At 38.7% G+C, this 19,274-nt stretch overlaps 1 pseudogene and 1 gene segment (V, D, J or C); both read left to right on the top strand.

The window, feature by feature from the left end:
* Positions 1 to 3,740: 3,740 nt before the first annotated feature.
* On the top strand, positions 3,741 to 4,187 carry LOC102814780. The segment is given in 2 exon segments: positions 3,741 to 3,786; positions 3,872 to 4,187. Coding segments are annotated over 2 exon segments (362 nt in total).
* A 5,426-nt stretch (positions 4,188 to 9,613) lies between these two features.
* LOC102815154 overlaps positions 9,614 to 19,274 on the top strand; it is a 13,308-nt pseudogene continuing 3,647 nt past the window's right edge.

The following is a 19,274-nucleotide window of genomic DNA, read 5'->3' on the forward strand; positions in this document are numbered from 1 at the left end:
ATTTAAAGAAGAAGAAGAAGAAAAAAGAACAAATTCAGAGGCTATGGAAGGTCAGTCTATAATTAAAACAATTACAATGTGGAAGAGCATAAAAATATACGCACAAATATCCAGATGGCAATTACAGGATAAATCAAACTGTTTTAAATGGAGGAAAAAGTTAATAGAATTTAGGGTAACCTCAAAGAAAATTAGTACTTCACAACATACTGAAAAAAATGAAAATACAAGAACATTGTGGTAGTGGTGATATGCCATGGAGTTGGTTCCAACTCATAGCAACTCTGCACAAGGTTTCTGAGGCTATAAATCTTTATAAGAGCAGAAAACCTCATCTTTCTCCCAAGAAACAACTGGTAGTTTTGAACTGCTGACATTGCAGTTCACAGAACGATTCATAACAACTATGCTATCAGACCTCCTTAATATGTAAACATTAAAACTATGAATAAACTGACAAGACGGAACACAAAGAACATGAACTCAGCACATGAAGGCATGCTGAAAAAAAGACACAAGCAGTATATATAAAAAAAGAACCCAAACATAATGACAACAATTAATTCATACTTATCAATAATTTCATGGAATGTCCATGGATTAAATTAACCAGTTAAGAGACCGAGAATGACAGAATAGATAAGAAAACAAGATCCTTCAATGTGCTGTCTTCAAGAGATACAACTTACACACAAAGACAAAAATTGATTAAAAGTTAAAGGATGGAAAAAATATATACATTCCAAAGGTAATTGTAAACAAAATGAGCAGGAAGAGCAATACTAATCTCTGATAAAATAAACTTTATGTAGAAAACCAGTATAAGAGATTAAGAAGGACATTATCTCATGATTAAAAAAGGCTTGTCTTTTCAATGAGCATCTAAAGTATATTATATATATGTCTATTTTCATTAAGCAAAAAGACAAATGAAGTGAATGGAAGACATTTGGAAATAACTAGTCCAATGAACTAATATAGTTTCAGAGACCAGAAGTACTAACTAGTGCCCAGTTTCCACTGACAGCTCTGAATGGCTGGCATTAAAACATCCATGATATAGTTGGAGAAAATGTGGAATTAAATTATGTATCATAAAAAAGACCGATCTTTCTGGTTGAATAAAGACTGGTGATACTGTGGCCCATAGTCAAGTTTTATGACTGAAATGGAACTTAGCCCTGTGATTCAAATTTCAGCTAAAGAGTAATGGTGTAGCATGGTGGGTTAATGGGCCAGATTGCAAAAGCCGTTTGAACTGCAAGGTCGGCAGTTCAACCTCACCAGCTGCTCCTCAGAAACCCTATACAGGGTCGCTCTGGTTTGGAATCGACTCAACCAACAGTACTTAACAACAACAACACTAGGTGAATAATAACACTAGAGATGTAAAGATGAGATCAAAACAACTATTTTTTCAAGGACACTGTTTATAAGGGAGTAAAGGGTAGGAAAGAAGTAGGATTTGAAACAGAAAACAGTGAGGAAGTTGGCTAAGTGATATTGCATTATGGGGATTGTAATCAATGATGAAAGAAAACGTGAATGAAATGATGAATGGTAAATTGATTTCCTCAGTAAACCGTAATTCACTTCAAAACTAAAGCTAATAAGAACATAAACAAAATTAGTTGAAAATGTCAACTAATAACTGCAATATGGAATATATAATTAATGATTAAAATAAAAGTAGAAAGTTGTCAAAAGTAAATGGAACTCTTAAATTGATATCTTAGGCATAACTAAACTGGAATGGAGAATTGTTGACCATTTTTAGTTCAAATCTATTGGCTTGCTGTGATTGAAATGACAAGTTGAAGAATAAAAGCATCATATTAAGCATCCAAAACAACATTTCCTGATGTAACCTGAAGTATAATGTTAGGAGTGATAAGTTATTATAGACATGGAAGGAAGCATAAATATCACTGGTACAGAAATTACACAGCAAAACTGAAAGTCAAAGATAAATTGAAGTTTTAACAAACTATTTTACAATCTAAAACTGATCAAATATGTGGTCAGAATTTGTGATAATTCTTTGTGATTAGAGTTAAAAAGTTGGTAAGAAAGAATATCTGTAAAATACAATGTTTGTGATAGGAAAGATATCAGATATTGGATGTAGAATTTTGCATGATTAATGACTTATTCATGGGAATTTTTTTTCTTCACATAAGACAATGGCTAGACTTCATTGTGTGCAGTACAAAGGAATGAAATAAACTTCACAAGGCATTAAGACACAGGAGTGTGGTAAATCCAGTTTATTCTTCCAATCCAATATGTTTTTCATTAATTTCGACGCTGGGTGTCACCTACTCTAGTTATAGCACTGTGCTAATCTGCATCAGAGTGGTCTACAGTGATCATGTTCTGAAGAAAAGGAAGATGAACACATGCCTGGAATAGCTGGTCCATATCTCCATCTATGTGAAAACCACCACAGCCAGATGCCCACCCTCAATCTTTGCAGAATCACCAAAAAGAGCACTAATTTCCATTTAGAAATGATCCGCATGAGAGCTGAGAACTTGGCAATACATTACTGTGAGAGACCAAGAGAGAGAAAGCAATGTGAGCATAGGCAATGAGCTACTCTGCAAAGAATTCTCTGACCCACAGAGGGCATTAAGAAACTATTGAAAATATGGAACAGATGTAGGGAGTTTGGTAGCAGTTTCCTGAAGGCTAGTGAGTATCCTCTTAGGGATAAGCAGGAAATATTCTTTTTTGCACTAAGTTTTATAACTAAAACTATTCTGGTGCTTCCCACAAGTTCTCCAACCCTCATTAAGGTTTAAATTTTCATGTCAACTTTAGATGACAAAAAGGCAAGTGATTGTCCAAAAGCTACAATAGATTACCCAAAGTATGTGTGACTTATCAACTGTAATGAGAAGTTCTAGGGAACTTATATTTAAATGGAATTTTCACATTTACCCATAAAGAATACCAGTGTACCATCAAGTATTTTCTTTATTTGTGAGTTTGAAATATATTCTTGAGAGAATCTATTACCTTTCTCCATATTCAAGGGCCTGTTATTTTCACACACAACTATTCTGAAATCTCTTTAATAAAATAAATGATTTAGTATAAGTCTTTTTTCTGCAGGCCATATGTAAATCTCAGTAAGATGAATTGACACAGTGTTTCAAGCATAAGGATGTGAGGTTTGCACAGGACCCAATAGTGTTTTGATCTCTTGAACCTAGAGTAACTGTGAGTTGGAGCTGAATTGATGACAGGTAGGACAACAAAAACATAATTTCACTCTAACAACCCAACTGAAATGAAGTAGTGTCATATCCAAAGTCAAAACTTGATTCCCTACCTGTAAATCTTATTTAATCCTGTCTTCAGACAGAATAAGAAATGACACAAAGAGAAGCATGGTTATTCTGCTTCAATGTATTCTTCAGTGTGAGTGGTGTCACACACAGAGTTTCAGGATGTGGTAGAAGATCCAAGTTCCCAATCTGGACTTGATTAATCAAAACACCATGATTTGCATCTTTAGCATTCCTTGCTTGTTTGGCTGTGTGTCTTGTAAATCATCAAAAAATAAATATGTTCCTCAAATGGGTGACAGGCCTAAGTCTTAAATATTCTGCCTCATAAATATGTAAATAATCTGAAGTTTACTACATCAGATAAGGATATATCTGTGTTCCTAGAGCCCATCCAACAACAATACCACTCTCCATTAGATGATCTAGGATAACAGCTGTCTAACCATGGTCTGGACTTTGAGAGTCGTCTTGTTGGTTGCAGCAACTACAGGTAAAATAGTTCCCAATCCCAGGGATAGGGAAGGGGTTTTGAGTATTCACGTTGAATTTCATCCACCCCAATTTACTCTTAGTAGGTGGCCAATCCCAGGTCCAGCTGGTGCAAACTGGATCTGAACTGAAGAAGCCTGGGTCATCAGTGAAGATCTCTTGCAAGACTTCTGGATACACTTTCACTAACTACTATATGAGTTGGGTGCATCAGATGCCTGGACATGGGTTTCAGTGGATCGGGATTATTCATCCAAGTGATGGTGAAACAAACTACGCACAGAAGTTCCAGGGCAGAGTCACCATTACCAGTGAAAAGTCCACAAACACAGCCTACATGGATCTAAGAAGTCTGAGCTCTGAGGAGCCATGTATTACTGCGAGAGAGACACAGTATGCTAACCACATCCTTACTGTGTCAGAAACCCTGAATGAGAAGGCAACTGCCCTGACTTTAGAGATGATAGGGACAATTAAACTGCAGGCATGCTTATTTTGTTGTTGTTTTTGCTGTTTCGTGTCATTGAGTCATTTCTAACTAATAGCAACATTTTATACAACAAAACAAAACACAGCCTGGGCCTGAACCATCCTCACAATTCCTACATTTGAGACTATTGTTGCTGCCTCTGTGCCAATCCATCTTGGTGGGAGTCTGACCCTCCACTTTACCAAGCATCATGTCTTTCTTTATGGAATTTTCGCTCCCCATAATATGGCTGAAGTATGAAAGACATAGACTTGTCATCTGATTCCTAAGAACATTCTAGATGTATTTCTTCAAGGCAGATTTATTGTTCTTCTGGAAGACCATACTCTTCTACAACATTATAATTCAAATGAATCAAGTAATATTTGGGCTTCTTTATTCAGGGTCAAATTTAACATACTTATAAGACTATTAAAATGCCATGGTGAATCTGCTCTCTGTTGCATGCCTAAGTGGAGCAATGATGCTGGGTGACCACGACAAGCTTTGGAAAGTTTGTGGGCTGAGCTGTGCTGGGGCTGGTAGCCAAGAGGAAAAGGAATGTCAGTAAGTGAGAGATCCACTTATGCTGAGGAATCGAGCATCAAAAAAAAAGCAGCACTATGGGTCAATGGAATAATCTTGAAAGTTATGTGGAATTTGCAAATCTCCTCAATCAAGTAAACAAATAATCAGTGAAGAAAGGGTTTGAATTCACAGTTATGGTAGTACGTGAATCTGGATGTGGAAAGTCAACGTTAATCAACTCTCTATTACTCACCTCTTTGTATTCTCCAGAGTATTCAGGTTCTCCCCCTAGAATAAAAAAGACTGTATTGGTGCAACAATCCAAAGTTTTAATCAAAGAAGGTGGAATTCAGTTACTATTCATGATCGTATATACCCCAGGATTTGGAGATGAAGTAGATAATAGTAATTGCTGGAAGTCTATTATTGATTACATTGATAATAAGTTTGAGGATTACCTAAATGCAGAATCTTTAGTGAACATATGTCAGATGCCTGACAAGAGAGTGCAGTGTTGTTTATACTTCATTGTTCCCTCATGGTTTGGGCTTAAAATACTGCATATTGAATTTATGAAGCACTCACATGAAAAAGTGAGTATCATCCCCTTTATTGCCAAAGCAAACACAATCACACCAGAGGATTGCCAACAGTTTAAAAAACAGATAATGAAAGAAATTCAAGAACATAAAATTAAAATATATGTTTCCAGAAACATGCTGAAGATGAAAATAATTTTGTTAACAAGACAAAGGATCATTTACCTCTTGCTGTGGTGGTGGTGGTTATGTGCCATGGAGTTGGTTCCGACTCATAGCGACCCTGTACAGGGTTTCGAGGCTGTAAATCTTTACGTGAGCAGAAAGACTAATCTTTCTCCCATGGAACAGCTGGTAGTTTCGAACTGCTGACCTTGTGGTTCGCAGCCCGAATCGTAACCACTACGCTACCTCTTGCTGTACTAGGTAGTAATACTGTCATTGACATTAGTGGCAAAAGACTCAGAGGAGGGCATTGTCCATGGGGTGTTGCTAAGTTGAAAACAGTGAATATTGTGATCTTAAATTCTAAGAATTATGTTGATAAAGACACATATGCAGAACTTGAAAGACATCACTAATAATGTACATGGTGAGAACTATAGTGGCAGAAAACTGGCAGTTGTGACTTATAATGGATTTGATAACAACAAGAATAAAGACAGCTTACAAAGAGCCCTCTGGCACAAATGGAAGAGGAAAGGAGGAAGCATGTCACCATTTCCCACTGTAATCAACATCCACACTGCTGGTTAACTCTGCTCATTTGATACTCTATCCAAACCTTCTGCTGCTCATCATCTGGGGTTACCCTTACTTGAGCCATCTGTATAACGTACATGAGTAGGCAGACAGGGATGATCTTCTTTATGGGCTGGGGGCAATTTTGCTAAGTGGAAAATCTTCTCCAGGGAGCGAAGTGCAAGTCAGAGATCCCAGGACCTTCTGAAGTTCCTGTGACACAGGACTAGTACTGAACTTGGAAATATGCTTATGTATGCACCCAAATTAGACAACGTAGGTATTTGGGCCACCCCAGTCTTTGGGGCTTTCATCCACTTGCATACCCTGCTATAGGGTATAAGCTGCCAATCTCCACCTTCCCTTGCTGGGTAATTGACTCACAAGCCTGCAAGGCTGCATATACTGCAGCTAACTGCTTCTCTATTAAAGAGTACCTTATTTCTGCCACCTTCAACAATTGGGACCAGAATCCTATAAACACTCTCCTCTTGCTCATTGACTGACACTGACCCCATCCAAAGTCCTCCATGATAACCATCACATCTAGCTGGAAGGGGTGAATCCACTACTTGCAGAACTTTGGCTTGCACAATCACAAGCTTGGTGTGGTGAAACTGATTCTTCACTATCTCCAAAACCCAGGGAATTTGCCTCTTACAGAGGGCATGCAAAGGCCAAATCAATTACCCAAGAGGAGGGATGAACACCCTTCAATAACCAACAAAGGTCTATAATTGCTTCACTGTGGTGGGTATCGGGTAGGCCTGGACATTATTTATTATAGCTTCAGGAATAACCTTTGTCTTACCTAACCAAACAACTCCCAAGTATTTGACCAGTAAGCCAGGGCCTTGCACTTTGTTCTCATTGACCACCCATCCTCAGTCACACAATGCCTCTCCAAGGCTCTCTGCTGCTGCTTCTAAATCTGCAAAAGAATTAGAGGTTAACATAACATCATCAATATAATGAAATAAGGCCACTAACTCTGGTCGGGGCCATTATATATACTGGGCCATTATATACACTCTATATATTGGTCCATTAACCCATGGCATATAGTTGTTGTTAAGTGCCGTGGAGTCGGTTCCAACTCATAGTGACCCTGTACAGGGTTTCCAAGGCTGTAAACCTTTACGGGAGCAGAAAGCCTCATCTTTCTCCCACAGAGCAGCTGGTAGTTTGAAACCGCTGACCCTGAGGTTAGCAGCCCGATTTGTAACCATTACGCTATGGCATATAGTGTTCTTGTTGTTAAGTTCCGTCGAGTCGGTTTCAATCCATAGCGACCCTGTACAGGGTTTCTGAGGATGTAAATCTTTACGGGAGTAGAAGGCCTCATCTAGTAGTGATATGTAAATAACCTCTAGGGCGGGATGACAAATTCCAGTGTCTCCTTTTACCCATGAAGGCAAACAGCTGCTTACTCTCCTGAGCCAGGTCAATGGAGAATAATGCACTAGCCATGTCCTCTACAAGGTACCTTCCCAAAGTCAAGGATAATCGGTCCATTAGAACCAGGTACTTCTCCATTCAGTGGAGGTGTCACCTTATTTAATTCTCTATCATCCACAGTCATTCTCCAAGTCCCATGAAGTTTCCAAATTGGCCATACCAGGGAATTACAGGGACGATGCATAGACGATGGAGGTCTGGTAGCGTAGTGGTTACGAATCGGCTGCTAACCGCAAGGTCAACAGTTAGAAACTACTAGCTGCTCTGCAGGAGAAAGATGAGGCTTTCTGCTGCTGTAAAGATTTACAGTCTCGGAAACTCTGTACAGGTTTGCTATGGGTTGGAACCGAATCGACGGCAACAACCACAATGCATAGACGATGTTATTCCCTCCTTTTCTAGCTGGAGAATTTTCTGTCCAATCTCAACATGTCCTCCTTGCAATCAATGGGTCTAGCAACACTATCACAGGGTGATGGGGCTAACCTCTTATTATTGCTTTCAAGGCCTGGACACATAGGAGGAACTCTCCCTGATTACTTGCTAAGGTTAAGTCTCTAAGACATCCATTCCCAGCATATACTCTGGTATTGGGGACACATACACTGAGTATGGGCAAGGGGGCAGATGTCTCATCCCTAAAGTAAATGTGGCCTGTTGCATCTGCAGAGTTGGTCCACAGTAGCCACCAATGTGTGCTATGGATCCCTGAAACTTATCAGGATTTCCATACAACGCTCTGCAGTTGGGCCCAGTATCTACTAATGCCAGCACCCACTACACATTTCTGGGGAACCAGTATATAATAAGCTTGACTCAAGGCCTCCAGTCATCCCAATTACCCCTAGTCGGGTGCCTCAGCCAAGTCCCTAGTCACAGAAAACAAAGTCCTCTCAACTCTCTTCATTGTGGGAGCATAGAAAATCTTGTAAGTGAAAGAGATGGGCTTCTGAGCTCTCACTCCTGTTTACTGGTTTCACAAACCTCTGCTCTTTTGGCAGTTGCTTCCATGGGGTCAATAGAATATCATTCTCTTACGCTTATCTAACCCAGCTGCCACAAGGGCAGTCCACATTTGTTACAGGGAAACCTTCACGGGCCTCTCAGGTACTTTGGGTTTTCTCCTTACATTCGTAAGTTGAACAGGGCAATCAGTGCCCCATCTCCACTTAATTTCTATGTCTCATTCCGGATATAGACGTACTCACCTCATGTACACAGCGCTCAACATAAAGCGTTAGTATAGCAGCTAAGGGTCCAAATACTGATGAAGAAACAGTAAATAAAATAATGTCTTTCTCTCTGGTAGTAAAATGCTTATCATCTAGATCTGAGGTATTTGCATTAAATATGGCATTCTGCATGCCCATTTCCTGTACTACCTGCACCAAGTCAATGTACATAGTCCACTTGGAGACTCTTTCTGATAGGTCCCCTGGATCAGCCCACACTATGTGGGCAGCCGACATCAACCACATCAACCATTCCACCAATGAATGGTCCAGGTTCCCTCTGAGCCGCCTACCTATTTGCAGCAAAGAGGTGTGAACAGTGATAAAAGCCAATTTCCATCTCAGAGGGGGCAACTGGAGACTCTGCTTCATCATCCTGTAACCACAGCAACCAGGAAGAAAGCTGCTCAACCTGTCAGGCTGGCATTACTTCCCCAGATCCCACACTCAGTGGGGAAATAAATGGTATAGTTCCTAGTCTGTATTGCATTAGGTGGTCCCTGGAGACCTCTCCCAGGCCCCATTGGCTGCTGGTGCCTTAACTTCTGTTGCATGGTGGACTGTGCATGCAGTGTCATCTCAGGCTCCCCATCAGGAGAGGCAAAACAGAATGTTGGTTTCCCCCATCTGATCCTCCATACTCCTCCTGAGTCACAAGGGGGCCCACTTCCGGCTCTAGGATACTTCCGGATCATCCAGCTGCACTTCTTCAGCCTTCAATCTCTGAACCGGCATCTATAACTAAGAAAGACCCAGTCTACCGCGCCAGCTGCAGCCCAGGCTATCTTAGGCAGTCCTTCCAAATACTGTAAGGCTTTCTCCAGGAATATTGGGGTGCCATCTACATTCTTCCAATCCTCCATGGGAATCCAGGGATTCAAGAAGGCCGATACAGGATACCACAACCCAGTAGGGAGCTACATCTCATTGAGAGGGGCTGAAGGGACTGAAGGGATTGAAGGGGTACTTACCACACAAGTATCCTGCTGACTACTCCAGATCAGGCTATAGCCCCTCAGGGATGTGGTCGGAGGGTAGGGAGCAGGCAAATGGAAGGAAACGTTTGTATCAGAAGGTAGGTATTTCATCGCTTTATTCATGTCAAATAGCACAAAGGTTGTTGGCTATAGCAGTACCAGCAAGGTGGCAGTGCATGGCAACTGCAGCAGGGCCCACTGGGACTTCCCAGCTTGTATATATAGTCAGCTTACACAAAGGAAGCATTCTGCCAAGCATTATATCATGATTGCTGTAAAGGTTATATAGTGATGTTTAACACGTAAGCGCAGTGTGGGCCTGTATTTCCTTTAGTCATTTTTCCGGTGTTTGTCTAATGCCTTAGAGTAATATGTGCCATCTTGAAAACAGGTTTTCTATTCTATACATTTGCCTTGAGCCCTCAAACATTTACATAATTTCAATTTTTGTGAAGGTGTGTGTTGTACCTACTGTATCCTTTTTTCCTCCTAGTTGGGCTTGTGGTGCAGTGAATTACTTCTTCATATGGTTCTCCTAACCATACTTTTGTAACTCCCACCTAATACCTTTTTTCCCCCTGGTTCATCTGAGTAAAAGCAGTTGGAAAAACATGATAGAACATATGATTCAGCTGTGAACGATTGTTAACAAGGCTAATTGTGCTTGTAAAAAGTTGGAGCTCTAATTTAGGTATAAAATGAGCCATCTCAGAAGATGGATGTTGAATCTCATTATTATCAGTGAAGAAGAGGTAGGAGTGGAAAGTGTCTTTGGACCCCAAGATTCCTGTGCACTGAATCTCTTTGGCCCCAGGATAGAATGCTTTAACCCTGGAGGAATGGCAACACCAGAAGCTAAATCCTGATCACCAGATAGAACAGTGAACTTCCCATTCCACAGAGCAAGGAAAAATAATTGTCCTTATGTCACAAACTTGCTTGTAATATGTGGTAACCCCAGGCACTTAATAAGGCCAATAGCAAAGTCAGAGGTTCAAGTTCCCCATCCACTCCTTGGAAGCCCTATACAGAATGGCTATGGGTCGGAACCAACAGGATTACTGACATCTAAAGATGAGTGTCTTTAGGTTTAAGTTTATATTGGAGTGTAGTGTCCTTTAGGTTTTTATCAGCAGAGCCAAAGAAGTTTTGTAACATTACATGAGCAAGGCAGAGGCCAGGTTTATCAACGTTAGCAGAAAGTACTGCTTACAGACATGGTTGTGGAAAGTCTGTCGTGACTGTAAGAATTGTTGTGAAATGTCTAATTCTGAATTGTAACCAGTTAACTTCCCTAATAAACCCCATAACTATGAATATGATTTATGTATTTTGTGTGGCAATTTCAATAAAATATCAAACCTAACAAGTAGAGAAGTTTGTAGGAGGGAAAGTTGGTTCAAGAATAAGGTAAAGAAGGTTGAAGTGTGCAATCATGCTTAACCTTAGTTCCATAGGAATTGGTTTTGGGCTGATATGGAGTTTGATTATTTCCCTAGCCCCACTTGAACTCATAGGAGGTCAGATGCTGACTCCCATGCCATCTTTTCTACAGGAGTTCATTTTTTCTAGTCACATTATAGAAACATTGTTTATATTTTTAATCCTGAATGAGTGTTGAATGTTTTCAAATAGCATTTCTTTGTCTTTTCATTAGTAAATGGTATATGTATAGGTGTGCATATATATGAATGCATGATGGTTTGTATACATGAACTTCCTGAGTGGAGTGCTGTTGTAGGTTTTATTAGGTGTTATGTTGCTAATGTTCTTAAGGGTCATTGACTTGGTTTTAATTCATACTGCCCCACATACAACAGAGCAAAACTATGGCCATATCCTGTACCATTCCCAGAATTGTTTTTATATTTGAACCCATTATTGCAGCCACTGTGTCAGTCCATCTCTGTAAAGTTCTTCCTATTTTCTTTGATGACCATTTACCTTACAAACCATAAAGTCCTTTTTCAGGGACTTTACCCTTTGAGATGAAGTTTCACCATTCTTGATTCAAAGTAGTATTCTGGGTGTCCTTCAAAGAAAGATTTTTTTAGGTCCTTTGGCAGTCTACAATAATGACAGTATTCTTCAACACCACCATAATTTAAATGCATAAATTCTTCTTTGCTTTTCCTTACTAAATGTATAGCTTTCTTATTCATGTAAGATTATTGAACAAGTTTTGTCTTTTTTAAATATTTCTTTTAAAGGTTGTATTTTGAATTGAGTGAGTTTACATGGGAGAACATCATTTTGCACTCATCTCATCGTATTTCATTTCATTACAATGACCTCCCTTCAGCATCACCATCCAACAGTATTTGTCTAATGTCTAAGTTTCCTATCTGTATCAACCCTGTATACAGAGGGAAAATTTGTGAAACTTGATGTGAAAATTCCTTCTCTCTCAGTTGATATTTTGAGCAACTACCTCCATTAATATAGATTAAGTTCATCAAATTATAGGAATTTACATTCTTTCCATGATCAAATTTCTTCATCCTCCTATATTCAAATTTTGATTATCAAGCCACTGAAACTAGGTCAAATGTGTACTATCTGCAAGTTTTGGAATTCTTGTGCATCTCCCCTCTCTTCATGTCAGCTTGATGCTTCACTCTCACCTCTAGCCCTCCATGGTTAGGGTCTTGTCCATGGATTCAAGAGTTCCCAGCTCTTAACACTGTTCAGAGCAACCAGCCCTTCCTCTTCTCTCTCTCATCTCCAGGTCGACGGGAGTGTATGGAGTGTGGTAGAACTCACAGCATATCTTCATTGCTACCTTTCTCCCACTTCCACTCACCATAGACCAACATTGTGGCCAGCAAGTTTACATGCTTCCTCATGTGTGTCATTCAAGTTTTAATTTTGGAGAGGGGTGTGTACTAAAGGGCCTGGATTGATTACCTTGATGGCTCCTCAGTGAACAACTTACTTTTTCTTGTAGTAGCCAATCAGACTGCCGTTTTTACTTTTTTAATTTCCTTGGGTGTCTCTCTTTCAACAAATATCTTTAGTTCCTCTAGCTGCTCCACACTAGTCTGCTTTTCCTTTAAAGTAAGACTGTCCACCTCAGAAGGCTCTGAATGCGACTCAGAATTCTACCTAAAGTCCTATATACTACAAGGGCTGTGCAAGAAGCCTATTTTTCTGAGAAAGTTCTAGAACCCATTTTAGGTATTCCAATGAGTTCTGGGCTGAAGATAGAATTACAAGTTTTCTGTAATCGTGTTTCCCAATATTCCATTCATACCAACACAATTTTCTATTTGACAATAGTAGGCAAGGGTAACCAATATTCATCAGACAGTAAAGACTCTTAATATCATTGCCCATATTCCAACCATTTAGAGTATGCCTCGATCCCTGTATCACAGAATCTTATTTTTCCAAGTTTGAGTATACATCATTATTTACCTCTGTCCCATATATCCCTTGAAAAACTGCCTAAATATTCCTCTATCTTACTTGTTCTTCCATCCTTCTCCCATTTCTTGTATATTGGTATCAGTCTCCCAACATCTATTCTGGTGAGTAGAGACAGTGCTTGAGCAAGTAGACACCCTTAAACCCCGGCAGGTTATACTACACATGCACATGGAGCTGCTTAGCAAAGACTACTGTGTGCTGAATATAAGAAGGTGGAGGAGTCACCAGGAACTGCTTTAAACTGAATGACCTCCCAGAAAAGTCGAGCCAGCTGAGAGAGACGTTTTAAAGTCATACTCACATTTTGCTATGTTTTTTTTTTGTTTGTTTGTTTGTTTTAAAGGTTTTATTGTGAAATGAGTGACAGTTAACATGGGAAAACATCAGTTTTACACTCATTGTCTCATTGCAATGATTACAATCTCTACTGTGCATCACCAGTCAACAGTATTTGCTTCTATTCCCTGTGTTGTTGGCTTTTTTTGTGTATGTGTGTGGGGGAAGGTTAGGGGGATGTATGCAAAAACATTCAGGAATATATAATAATTTAAACAACCAAAGGGGCTACTATTTTTTTTGGTTGGGTGTTATAGACTGGAATATTAAATCTGATTTGTTTTTCCTGTTGTGGTTTTATTGGTTCCCCATTTACCTGCTGTGTTTCCTTCTATCCCTACATTACCCAAGAAAAGATATAAGTTGTGGTTATAGAGCCAAGCTACAATTGTTGTTGTTGTGAAGTGTTGTCAAGTCATTTACGACCAATAGCGAACCTGTTTAGGGTTTCTGAGGAGCAGCTGGTGAGCTTGAACTTCTGACATTGCAGTTCAAATGGCTTGCAGTCTGGCACATTATCTCACAGCAACACACCAGGACTCATCCTATAAAATCCCACAATCCAGACAAGAGCTAATACCAGATGCTATACACCCTATAGACAGCCAACACCTGCTATAATTACTCTGAGTTGAGTGAAAAGGGAAGCACATCTTTCCTGATCATATCTCCTTTGAGGCAATCAAAGAGCTTAATATATCAACATATTTTCAGCTAATTATTGAAAACACATGTAATTTTTTAAGATGACTAAGAGACAGTCAAATATTGGCATATGTCCAGAAACAAGATAGAGTAACTAAAATAAATGAGCTGGAGGTAGACCTAGACTTCCATTTAGAAGTAGGTCAGGCTTTGGAATTTCCTGATAAGAGATTCAGGAGAATGATATTGAGGTGCATCCAAATACTCTACAGACAGGTTGAGAAAAATAAGAATGAAGTCAGGAAAGTGCTACAAGAACAATCAAATAAGTTAGAACTAGCATTGGAAACAATTCAAAGCCTACAAAAAGAAGTCCAAACAATTAATAATAAATATATGAAATGGACAATACACCTAAAGGTAAAAAGTAATATAATTGAAGAGATGAAAGCCAGAACCAGAGAGATGGACAACAAATCTCTTTAAATTGCTAAGCTAGAAGAACAAGCAGAATAAAGCTAAAAATTCTTTGAGAATTCTAAGATTTACATGGGACAACATGAAAAGAATAATCTGAGGTAAATTTGAATTCTGGAACAGAACTAGTCACAGACCATAGAGCTTTCCAAAGAAAATGTCCCTAACATCCTGAAAAACTAAAAGTTAAGTATTCAAGAGGGTCAACATATTTCAGGAAGAATAGATCCCAATAGGACATACCATAATCAATCTCTGCAACATCAAAGATAAGAAGAGATTCCTAAAAGCAACTAGGGAAAAGAGAAGAGTTACTTACAAAAGCAAGCAAATAAGATTAAAATATGATATGAAGGCAATAGAGAGATACATATAAAACCCTAAGAGAAAAAAATATCTGCCATCCAAGAATTGTCTTCACAGCAAAGCTGTTAATCACATACAAGGGTTTAATCAAAGCATTCCAGAATAAACAGAAACTAAAAGACATTATCAAAGCAATCCCAATGTTTGAAAACTTCAAAAAGAGAGTTATTTGGACTAAGATCAAACAAGAAAAGACAACAACCAGAGATTGACATATGTGACAGCACCACCAGGAATGCAACAGACCGATGGGAAAGTTCAGAACAGAACAAAACTACAAGTAGAAATTCAACAGTTTGAGGACAGAAGAAGTAGAGACAAATAGGACAGGTGCCTCGATGGAGGCGCAAAGTAAAAACAGAGAAGACACTCACCCCAAACCGTTCCAAAACTTTAGGTCTAATATAAAGTGTGTGTGTGGGGGGGGGGGGGGGGGGGGGGGGCGGGCGGAAAGCATCAGTTTTTCACACCCACCCGTGAGTAAATCTGACTGTAGCAGGAATACACAATGATTTCTGAATTGATTGGGATGCTGCCTCTGAGCCCATCAGCTTGGGCAGAGATAAGAGAGCAGGGCCATAGCCAGGATGGTACAGAACTGATGCCACAGAACGGCATCTGGAAAAAATGTTGTGACAGCTTTTTTTTTTTTCACTTTTCTTTCCTCATCTCCCATGTTGTGCTCTCTCTTCCCAGCCTGGCACCTTCAGGCTGGTGGGTGTGCACACCCAGAAGGGTCCTGTATTGTACCCACATGGGACAATTTTCCTATGGCACATAGAGGAATTCCCTGAAAGCCCCAGTGGTCCCAGAAGCTAATCCTATAGCTGCTTCTTTTGACATCTGACTCTGGGACTTAGCCTAATGCTGACCTGGGTAGTAACCTTTATTCTTGCCTTACTTAAAAGTAGACAGCAGGTTTGTCCATACAGCCAAACCATATTTTCACCTTGTTAAACCCCAACATAAGAAAAGAGCCGACACCAACTACTCTATACAATGAAACAGTTATTTTGAGAACTACACAGTGCATACACAGATACCTAACTGACCTTAAGAGATAAAAATAGTGGACAATTTTTCTTGCATTCATTTATTAATATCTATATGCACACCTCCACAATGGTGACTAGAGAAGAATACTGAATAAGTGGACACCACAACCCACTGCTGGAGGCTTCTACTGAACACACATGCTGACCAGAGCAGCAAAGGTTACTGGACAGTTGGCTATGGTTTTATTTTTGGTTTTGTGTGGTGATTTTTGTCCCTGATTTTATATTGTTTCTGTTTATGGTCCTTTTGGTCTCACATTTTTCCTGAGCGTGGGAGATTTCTCTCCATATGTCACACAAGAATTGACAGCAATCATGGCCTATAGCCAAGCTACAAGCATACCCCATAATATCCCACCATTTGTACAGGAGCCAATAGCAGCTGCTAGGCATTACAAAGATAGTGATCACTTGCTAAGATAGCCTGCAGCTAAATAATAAGAGACTTAAAAATGAAGCCTATCTCCAAATCACATTCACCAGGAGACACACAGTAAGCTTAACAACACAACAACATACACATTTAACCATTGAAAACACAAGTAAATATTGAAAATGCCCCAAGAAATCACATGTACATATTGAAAATGTCCCATGATAACAATGAAATTGTACCAAGAGATACAAAGCAAACCATTCTAGAATTGAAGAAAGAAATAAACAAGTCCAAATTTACAGAGGGATATTTTAAGATAGAACAACCAGAAAGAAACGTGACAAAGATACAGAGATGCATGTAACAAAACAGAAAATAATAACTAAGACAAATGAGCTAGAATCAGTCATAAACTTCACAATAGAAGAAGAGCAGGCTTTGGGTATGCCTGAGAAGAAATTCAGAAGAATGATATCTCAACAACTTCAAATGCTCCACAGAAGAGTGAAGGAAAATAAGGGAAAAACCAGGAAAGCAGTACTGGAATAATTAAACAAGACAGATATATCATTGGAAATGATTCAAAACCAGCAAAAAAGAGGTCCAGATGATTAATCATAAAATATCAGAAATGAATAATACACAGAAAGGGTAAAGGAGTAGAAATGAAGAAATTGGAGCCAGAACCAGAAACCTGAGAGACAAATCTCTCAATACTGCTAAGATACAAGAGCAAGGAAAAAAAAAGGATAAAAATAACCTTAAGAATTATTGGCATTCCCAACAGGAAGAATAACAAAAGAACACAGGGTTTATTGTTGAGGAGAATCTGGAAGATAATTTCCTTAACATCTTGAAGGATGAGAAGGTAAACATTAAGAGGCTGAACAAACTTCAGGAAAGATAGATCCCCAAAGAAAATCACCAATACATATCATAACCAAGCACTCCAAAATCAAAGACAAGGAGAGAATCCTAAAAGCAGCCAGGGTAAAGAGAAGTATTGTGTACAAAAGCAAGCAAATCAACTTAAGCTCTGACCTCTCAGCAGAGACCATGCAGGCAAGAAGGCAATGGACAGACACATATAAAACCCTTAAAGGAAAAAAAAACAAAAACAAAAAACAAAAAAACTGCCAACCAAGAATTATCTACCCAGCAATACTCTCAATTGAATCCAATTGTGCAATGAAAACATTCCAGGATAAAAAGAAGCTGACACATTTCTTAAAAGCCAATCCAGCACTTTAAAACAATAAAAGAGAGTTATTTGGAATGAAATCCTACAAGAGCATGCAAAAACCAGAGTTTGCCAGATGTGGCAATATCACCAGGAATTCTGTCATCATATAGCAGAGTTCAGAACAGAACAAAATTACAGCAACAAATTCAGAGGTATCTGTAAGGCCACTCAAATATCAAAATAATATTGTCAAAGAAAAGGGAAAGTATAGAAACAGAGATCCAAGTGGTGAGTAAGTCAGCTTGATTGCAGAATACAATAGACTGCCTTAAGTGGAGGCAAAAATTAGTGGACTATAGGGTAACCTCAAAGAAAGTTAATATTTAACAACTTCCATGAAAATGAATATCCAATGACAGCAATTAATTCATACCTATCTATAATTATACTGAATATCAATGGATAAAATGCACCAGTGAACAGACAAAGAGTAGCAGACTGGAAAAGAAAACAAAGCCCTTCAATATGCTCAGAGACCCACTTTGCACACATAAATAAAAACAGACTAAAAGATAAAGGATATTATATATATATATCAACTAAATGGCAATAAAAAGCAAACAGGAGTGGCAATACAGATTTCTGGTAAAATATGCTTTAAGGCTAAAATCAACATAAGAGATAAAGAGGCACACTACCTCATGATTAAATGGTCAACCAAATAAAATAACACAACAATAAAAAATATCCACGATAACAATGAGAGAGTACCAAGAAAGATTTGTAGATCAATGAAATAGAATCAGGAATCCAGAAATTATCCTATCCACATAAAGCCAACTGATTTACAACAAAGGTTATAAGTATATGGCATGGGACGAAGCTAGTATATTAAACAGATGATGCTGGCAAAACTGGAAAGTGATATGCAAAATATACAAAATATACAATATACAAAAAACAACTCTGCAAGTTTAAAGACATAACTGTGAATCCCTATATTATAAAGGCCATCAATGAAAGAATAGGGACAAATTTGAGAGCTATAATAAAGGGCACACAAAGACTTATAAGGATTGTGGAAAATTACACAAACAAAATTAGACAAAAAGATAATTGGAACAGACTAAAATTTAAAAACTTGTGTGCATCAAAAGACTTCATCAAAAGTGTAAAAAGGAAGTCTACAGAATGAGGAAAAATCATTTTCAACAACACACCAGAAAAGGGACTCGTTTCTAAAATATGTAGGAAACTATAACACTTCTACAAGAAAAAGACAAATAACCCAATTTGAAAATGGGCACAGAATACGAATAGACACTTCACGAAGGAACACATCCGGGAAGCCAACAAAAAAAATGAAGAAATGTTCATAATCACTAGCCATTAGAGAGATGCAAATCAAAACCACAATGAGATATCATCTCACACCAGCAATACCAGCAAAGATTAAAAAAGCAGAGGAGAATAAATGCTGTCGAGAATGCACCGAGATTGGAACCCTCCTACTTTGCTGGTGGGATTTCAAAATGGTCCAACCACACTGGAAAACAGTATGGCACTTCCTCAGAAAGTTGGAAATAGAAATACCTTATGATCCAGCAATTCCTCAACTTGGTATTTATCCACAATAAATATGAACAATAACACGAGGACATATATATGCAAACCAATG

This window comes from Chrysochloris asiatica, unplaced genomic scaffold (genome assembly GCF_000296735.1).
Source record: "Chrysochloris asiatica unplaced genomic scaffold, ChrAsi1.0 scaffold00260, whole genome shotgun sequence".
In the NCBI taxonomy this organism is placed as follows: domain Eukaryota; kingdom Metazoa; phylum Chordata; class Mammalia; order Afrosoricida; family Chrysochloridae; genus Chrysochloris; species Chrysochloris asiatica.